The sequence below is a fragment of the Acipenser ruthenus genome, chromosome 21 (assembly GCF_902713425.1).
Source record: "Acipenser ruthenus chromosome 21, fAciRut3.2 maternal haplotype, whole genome shotgun sequence".
In the NCBI taxonomy this organism is placed as follows: domain Eukaryota; kingdom Metazoa; phylum Chordata; class Actinopteri; order Acipenseriformes; family Acipenseridae; genus Acipenser; species Acipenser ruthenus.
In genome coordinates this window covers 5183658-5191990 of record NC_081209.1, presented here as the reverse complement: position 1 = coordinate 5191990, position 8333 = coordinate 5183658, and the positions used below count along the sequence as shown (strand labels likewise).

General features: G+C 41.9%; 1 protein-coding gene across 1 annotated transcript; it reads left to right on the top strand.

The window, feature by feature from the left end:
* The first annotated feature begins 1076 nt into the window (after positions 1–1076).
* On the top strand, positions 1077–8332 carry LOC131699040 (ABC-type oligopeptide transporter ABCB9-like). The gene is made up of 12 exons (XM_058994489.1): positions 1077–1215; positions 2057–2723; positions 3047–3161; positions 3380–3510; positions 4155–4360; positions 4561–4758; positions 5105–5233; positions 5505–5693; positions 5975–6148; positions 6272–6431; positions 7016–7152; positions 7299–8332. The coding sequence occupies exons 2-12, from the start codon at positions 2093–2095 to the stop codon at positions 7578–7580; spliced, it is 2352 nt and encodes a 783-aa protein (XP_058850472.1). The 5' UTR covers positions 1077–1215; positions 2057–2092; the 3' UTR covers positions 7581–8332.
* Position 8333: the final 1 nt, after the last annotated feature.

Sequence of the window (8333 nt, the reverse complement as noted above, 5' to 3'; positions counted from 1 at the left end):
ATTTTTCCCTTTATACCTTGCATGATGATTGCAATCCTTCCAAGTGGTTCTGTTGCTCTGCTATTAAGTTATGTTTATGTAGTTTCTCTCTATTGATAACTTAAACACTTGGTTAGTTTCTAAGACAAAACTTAGAAGGAAGAGCTTGGAACCCAAGGAAAAGCGTGGTTTGGACAGCCCCATTTGATAGGCCCTTCTCTGCAACATTAACTAGTTTAAAACACAAGCTCTTCCCCAGTAATAATAATCATAATAATATGTGTAAATACTTGAGCATTCAGTATAATTTCTTTATTGCTTATTTTTAAAAAGCATCTTTGCCTCTTCAGAAAATACTGCAGCTTGCCTATATGTCTTTCACTACTGATTTTAGTGTATTTATTTGGTGCTATATTTCTTTCTAAATTACCTGTAAAATGGTACTAAACATTTAATTACAGAGTATAAAGGATGAATTTAAGGCTGTATGCCGTGAGAAGGGAAAAGCTATGGAATATAGTACTAAAAGGTGTTTTATTTTCTGATGCACCTTTTAAAGTACGTATGCCATTGGTACTGTACTGAAAACTTGCCATTCTAATGCTATTAAATATTTGACTTATTGTTCATATTTAAAATAGTGTGTTGTTGTTTGAGATCGCAGCAAAATGATGCTTTATTTATCCCTTTGCAGGATAGTCGTGTAAAAAGATTGCCTGTTGCTAGTCTTTTAAATGTGGAAGTACACTGTAAATAATAACATTGTGCTGAATAATGTTTAATAAACATGTCAACTTTTAAGAATATTAGTATTTTTTTCTAGGACTTCCTAAATCCGACGTGTTGCATTAAATTAAAAGGTGCAAATGTAGTCAGACTGGCGACAATAGGCTACAGTGAATATTATTAATGAAGGTAAACTACAGATCTACAGTAAATGAATTCACAAGGACTTTAGACCAGACAGCGAATGTCTACGTGGTATTTCCTCATATTGCTCTCGTTCAAACGGTACAGTATGCTGGTATATGCTTGTAGAAATCCCTTGTCACTCTGCATCGTTGTGTACTGTATGGAAGTGCCAGGATGGAAGGCGGAGCTCCGACTTCATAAGCAGCAGTAAGAACCACAGTTTCCGTGGAGTACCGAGAGACGGGTCAAAAGAACAGAGTCCATTCTTGTGCATTGCATTGGAAATATAAAACCTGAGTTGCCGGTGAGGAAGCTCAACATCGAGTAAGTGAGTTGACATTGAAATATTTTAGTCCTGGACTGAGTTACTTTATATTTTCAGAATTGAAATGTATACCAATGAAAAACGTCAAACGTACTTTTTATCCGTGTTAGATGGTTTTATGTATTTTCTCATTCCGTAATAACATTTCTGTGCTGTTATTTGCATATTCATTTGCATGTAAAATGACGGTGCTTAAGTCAGGTACTGTGTGTTGCCTAATGCGACGGTTTATGGTTGCAACTAGCCACTTTGTAAAGACAGATAATTGAGGAATGTTACGGCATATACAAGCGACGACTAATACTCTAAACACTCACATATGATGTTAACATTCGACGTTGAATTAAATTGAAACTACGACAGAGACGACACGAGTTTACAGCTGTGCGTTCTGCAGGTAAATGGGATTCTGTTCCTAATGTATTGCTATCGCTGTCATAAGGGCTGTAGCGTCTTGTCACCTTAGCAATCTGTGGATTGCTTTAACTAAATAAAAATACATCTATAGTTTCAAATATAAGAATATCCATTATTGAAAGTGCATTTACAAGTGAATTCAGGCATACTGTGCATCCCACTGTTCACAGGTGAACCTCTTTAAAATAACAGTACTGTGCACATCAAAGAAGTTCTTTTGGAAGTAAGCCATAGTCATACTTTGTAATGCAACCTATATAAAGTGATTTCTGTGAACGCAGGTGCAGCTGCCATATTGGCATGATGCAATGAACATTAGAAGTAATGTACTGTAGATGAAAGCGAAGTTCCTGTTAAATCAATGTAGCTGCTGTAACCCTATGCTGAGTTCTATAAACCATTTCTATGCTTGTCCACATTCAGCTGCTGGCTGCTTTAGTCATCCCAGAGGGTTGAAGCATGAAGGCAGTGGCCGCTGTGGGATGCAGTCTTTTATTTACTGTGGTCGACGTGACACTCACCACGCTCCTGTACATCCGTGGAGTCCATATAGAGCGCTTTGTACAGGACCTGAGCTTCTTCGATGTGTATCGATCAGTGGTGGATCTGTGGGCTACCTCCCTCGTCAGGTCTTCCTTGCTGATGGGTGCTGCTATTGGGGTTTCCAAAAACACCACTGAGGGTCCCAAACGGGTGAAGGACTTGGAGACTTTTACAATTGTCATGTGCCTGCTAACAGGCATGTACTCCGTGATGAAGCTGCTGCTGTATTCTGAAGTCACGGAGTCGCTGAGTGATCCGTGGTTCCTGTGCCTGGTTGCATGGACTTGTATCTCCGCCCTTGCCACTTTCCTTACATGGAAGCTGCTTTCTTTAGTACAGCCGGTGAGGGAAACAACCTTAGGCATTAACTCGGAGGCTGCCAGCCCAGAGGAGACGGAAAGCCTGCTGGATTCAGAGGAGGACAGCAGCAAAGGGGCCAAAAAAGACACTGCATCTCCAGCAACAATAGGCAGGCTCTTGTCATACTCAAAACATGATGCTGCCTTGCTGGGACTAGCATTTCTGTTTCTCATCGTTGCTGCTGTAGGTCAGTTAGACCCTTATAAATATGATATGCATTACTTAAGCACATTTATATAGCTTGCATCTTGTGTTTAGTTTACTGTTGTATGCCACAGAAAATAAGAAAGTTAAAGATCTTTAGAAAATACAATACAAATATTATGCATTTTCCCATGACATTTTTACCTGAATAGTGCATAGTGCCACCTGGTGGCATAATATTGAAACTGCATCTTTTTCAAATGTTTGCAGTGCTTTAACTGGGGAAAAGTACATTTCCCTGAACTCCCCCACCCTATAACGGTACAGTAAAACATACTCTGTACTTCTTTTTTTTTTAATTGCTAGGCGAAACCTTTATCCCCTATTACACTGGACTGGCAGTCGATGCAATCGTTATTCAGAAGGACATGGAAGCCTTCTCCAAATCCATGATTATTATTTCAGTGTTTGCCATTGTAAGGTATGTCATTTTCACTTGAATGCCCTATTCTTGTACAAGTTCAGTGAGTATAGGGCTCTAATAAAGTGCTGTAAGTAAAATGATTGTGTGTGTGTATTTAGTAGCCTTTGACAGCTGGCATTGCTTTGATTTAACAGAAGAGCTTACATACAGGGCTGTACTGTCTATGTTATCACTGAGATGAGTATGTGTGTCTTCATATTAACCCCTCCTCACAGTTCGTTTGCGGCAGGGGTTCGAGGTGGGGTGTTCTCTCTTGCCCTCGCCAGGTTAAACGTCCGAATCCGCAACCTGCTCTTCAGATCCCTGGTCCGCCAAGAAATCGGATTCTTTGACGCGAATCATACAGGTTACATCATATACCAACAGCCTCCCTTTCTGCTGATTTGTTTAGCCTTAGTTACTCCCTGTTGTGTCCCTGTGTACATGCATGCTTGTACTGAGGTGGATAAGACTTCTGCATATACTATAAATCCAGTGCATGAGGGCAACTTAAATTACCAAAATAATTTCACCTGTGGCCAATTCTCTAAATGTTTTACACATTTATCACATAATTGTGATAAATAGAGGTGTGCCGATGCTCGTTAAGAAGTATTTATCGGCAGATATTAAGTAAATCCATTCATTAATGTGTTGATTTCAAAACAAGAAAAGCTGTCCTTCCTTCACCTTTACCACGAGTACCAATCAGTGGCAATTAACTTAATTATATTAACTTCAATAATTGTCAGTTTACCGCCTCGGTACGACATTAAGAATATCAGCACCCTGGATGAGAGGAACATTCACTTCCACTCAGCTTTTAAAACACTCAATGCGAAAGTGAATTGCCATTAATTGGTGCTTAGTTGTAAAGGTGAGGGAAGGACAGCTTTCTTTCAAGTTTGGTTTCTATAGCTGCTCTCATTGATATAGCATAGCTGGGATTGTAGGTCAGGTTTGGATACGCATTAGTCTATTCGGTGATTTTCTCCCGGGTTGGTTTTGCAGGGGACATCACCTCTCGCCTGACCTCGGACACGACGATGGTGAGCGACCTGATCTCTCTGAACATGAATATCTGCCTGCGCAGCCTGGTGAAGGGGATGGGGGTGTGCGTCTTCATGTTCACCCTGTCCTGGAAGCTCTCTCTCGTCACCTTCATGGGCTTCCCCTTCGTCATGCTGGTCTCCAAGCTCTACGGCAAATACTATAAGGCAGGTCCCTGCTCTCGAGCGTACTGATTTAAATACTAAACCAACCCATTATCAAAACCGCACGAAGCTTCAAAATATCCTGATGGCTGGGGGGTTTGAATCCCATTCGAGCTCAAACAAAATAAGAAAAAAATACCACAATGGCCAGTCCGTTTGAGTTTGTCACGGCAGTGATTTTTTTTATTTGACTCTGTATTCAGAGGCTTGCCCGGGAGGTCCAGGACGCCCTGGCCAAAGCGAACAACATCGCGGAGGAGACGGTCTCGGCCATGAAGACGGTGCGGAGCTTCGCTAACGAGGAGGCAGAGGCGGGCGTGTACTGGGAGAAGCTGCAGCACATGTACAAGCTGAACAGGAAGCAGGCCCTCGCCTATGCCTGCTACATGTGGTCCAGCAGTGTATGTAGATAATGCTTTAGTAATGACTGACCTGAATTAAATGTGTTATATAAGTAATCAAAATCCAATGGCATACTCTTAACCAGCCTCCATTGTGAATCACTGAATTGTACTTTCATCAGTACTGTCTGTCCAGCGAAAAAAGCATGGTCTATAGGATTGTACTGTATATGCTTTTTAATGAAAATAAATGTGCAACTGTACATTCCCATTTTCGGTTACCTTGTTCCATTGCTTTATATGTAGAGCATGTAATCTAAACACCCCAAGACATTTCTAAAGTATTGTATTGCACAGTGTCTGTGTATTCATTTAGATAGTAAGTTTTGGATGTCTTCTATTCCAGCTAACTGTGCTCGCCCTGCAAGTCAGTATCCTTTACTATGGCGGCCATCTGGTAGTCTCTGGACATTTGACCAGTGGGAACCTCATTTCCTTCATCATCTATGAACTGGAGTTAGGGGACTGCATGGAGGTAAGGCTGGTACAAGCACTTGGCTTGAGTTGCATTATATTACTGTCTTTTCGATGTTTAAGAGGCAGGCTGTACAATACCGGTCCTGTAATTATATAGGAACATTGATTTACAGTTGAATTATAAAAGAGTTCTCTTCCATTTTTTTAAAGACTGGGTGTATCTAGCTGAAATGGATACCACTGGTTGTAACCCTAATTAGTTAGAATAGACTGCTGTTGTTGCGTTATTTGCTGGTTCTCCTGACCCTGCAGTGGGAATCGTGTTACAGAACATTGGTGCGGTGTACACGGGGCTGATGCAGGGAGTCGGAGCTGCCGAGAAGGTCTTTGAGTTTATCGACCGCAAGCCCCAGCTGTCCAATGACGGGACCCTGGCCCCTGACACTCTCAAAGGGCTTGTCGAATTCAAGAATGTCACTTTCTCCTACCCCACACGCCCCGAGACCCAGGTCTTAAAGGTGACTTGACATGATCATGCTCAGTAGTTGTTTTTCTCTATGTAAAAATATATATGATGGTGTGATTTAAAGTTAACAAAGTTCCACTTTAATGTGTGGTTTAACCCCAAGTCTACCCAAGAACATCAAGTGCAAGTAATTGACGCCCCAAGAAAATCATTTTGCATGTAATGTTCTCCTTTCAAATGATTAATTAAAGGCTGGAGTAAGCGCTTTGAAAACACTTCCAAGTCTTTGATGGCTCAGGAAGAGCTGCTCTGATGCCTTGCGTCCTCTTGCAGGACGTTTCCTTCACTCTTCACCCAGGACAGGTCACGGCTCTGGTGGGCCCTTCAGGAAGTGGGAAGAGCTCCTGTGTGTCATTACTGGAGCATTTCTACAGAGCCCAGGCTGGCCAGGTGCTGCTGGATGGAACATCCATCGAGGAGTATGACCACAGGTACCTGCATACCAAGGTACCTCAAATTATTACAGGGAAGCATAACGCTTTAGCACACGCTTCAGTGCCTTCTTTTGGTTCAGTCTTGACTGGGCATTGTAAATACATGAATGTGATGGTGTTCCACTGGTTTGTCCAGGTCTCTCTCGTGGGCCAGGAGCCAGTGCTGTTTGCCCGCTCTGTGCAGGAGAACATTGCGTATGGCCTGACGGATTGCTCTCTGGAGGAGATCGTTCAGGCTTCAATGAAGGCCAACGCCCACGGGTTTATCACGGAGCTGCCAGATGGATACAGCACAGGTAGGGAAGGAAGGGAGGGAGGAAGGAAGGAAGGAAGGAAGGACTCTCATTCGCTTCCAGGATGCTGTGAAGCACCAACCAGGAACAAGCAGGCAGGAGATTTCTTTAATAAGATTGTGAATCATGAAGAGGTGTGGCGCTCACTAACAACTGGCATGGTGCGTCGTCAAAAAACAGATACATTCACAAAATAAAGGCTGACCGCACTCTCACAGGACAAAGTCCAAAAATGTATTTAATCATTGCAGCTTTCGAAAACGTAATAATCACATTTCAACCAGTAGGTCTTCATCAGATTGAGTAAAATTATCATAGGAGTCAGTTAGAGTAACAATGTATCAGTTAGTTACATCGTAATTAGATTAATTCAATTAGTCAAGTCACATAATTCGAGGACTATGCCGTTATTGATCATACATTGCCCAATTTATAATCAAATTAAAAACATCTTTATAATAATTAAAAGCAGATGCAGTGACGAAAGCCAATTTGTTTTCTGTTAGTCAATTAAAATCACAATTAGAAGTACCATTCTAGTGAGATTTTTGCCTCAGTGGTGTGTTTACTTGCTGGTTGGTTTACAGATGCCGGTGAGAAAGGCGCGCAGCTCTCCGGTGGTCAGAAGCAGCGCGTGGCGATCGCTCGCGCTCTCGTACGAAGCCCCCACGTCCTCATACTGGATGAAGCCACCAGTGCACTAGATGCTGAAAGCGAACATATTGTGAGTCTGAAGTTCTTATCATTGCTACAGCTACAACAATAATGCATTGTCTTTGATTTCAAAGTGGGTGACGCAGGAGGAAGTGTTGTTTTATATCAATAGGTTTTGCTTTAGTTACATCTTTATTTCTCTCTCTCTGCTCCTAGGTTCAGCAAGCTCTGAATGGTATCATGCAGGACCGCACAGTGCTGGTTATAGCACATCGCCTGAGCACTGTGGAAAAAGCCCACAATATCATTGTAATAGACAAGGGCGAGGTGTTGGAGCAGGGGACGCACAGAGACTTAATGCAGAAGGAAGGTCTGTACTCCAAGCTGGTGAAGAGACAGATCCTGGGGATAGAGACTGGGACTGAGACCATGAACCGGGTTACAAGCAACCCCCCGAACACACTTCGAAAACAGAGAGTCAAAAAGGAAGAGCACTGAGTCAGATGAAGAGTTCCACGTCTGAATCAGTCCAGATTGGGTCCTCCATTGTCAAGCTTCACTGTAGAGTTGTCAGATTTATTTATTGTGTTTAACCAGGATATTGTTCACTTTGGAAAATGCTGCCTTATCTCAAAAGAGGGGGATGTCAGATTAGAACTGGACTTTAATTAGGGTACCATTTTACTAATTTTTAATATTGAACTGAAATGCTTTGGAGAAAAATCCAAGCCGGTGATAATTAAAGGGTCTGTGCATTTAAGAGGTCCCCTCCCGGACACCAGCAAAACAAGACTGTTATCAAAATAGAGGGATTAAAGCAGAAAGGGTCATTATTGAATGTGCTGGAAACTCACTCCAAGAGAAAATTCATAAACAAAAAATAAACACGTTTCAGAAGTGGGAGAGCATCGCTTCTAAGCTGAGTTTACATACATAGTTTAGAGTTCAGTCAGGGGTGTCACCCACCATCCTGTTAGTTCATTATTAGCAGTGTGGAGTAGTGGTTAGGGCTCTGGACTCTTGACCGGAGGGCCGTGGGTTTAATCCCCAGTGGGGGACACTGCTGCTGTACCCTTGAGCAAGGTACTTTACCTAGATTGCTCTAGTAAAAACCCAACTGTATAAATGGGTAATTGTATGTAAAAAAAAAAAAAAAAAAAGTGATATCTTTATAATTTGAAATAATGTGATATCTTGTAACAATTGTATGGTTAAAGGTGTCTGCTAAGAAATAAATAATAATAATGACAT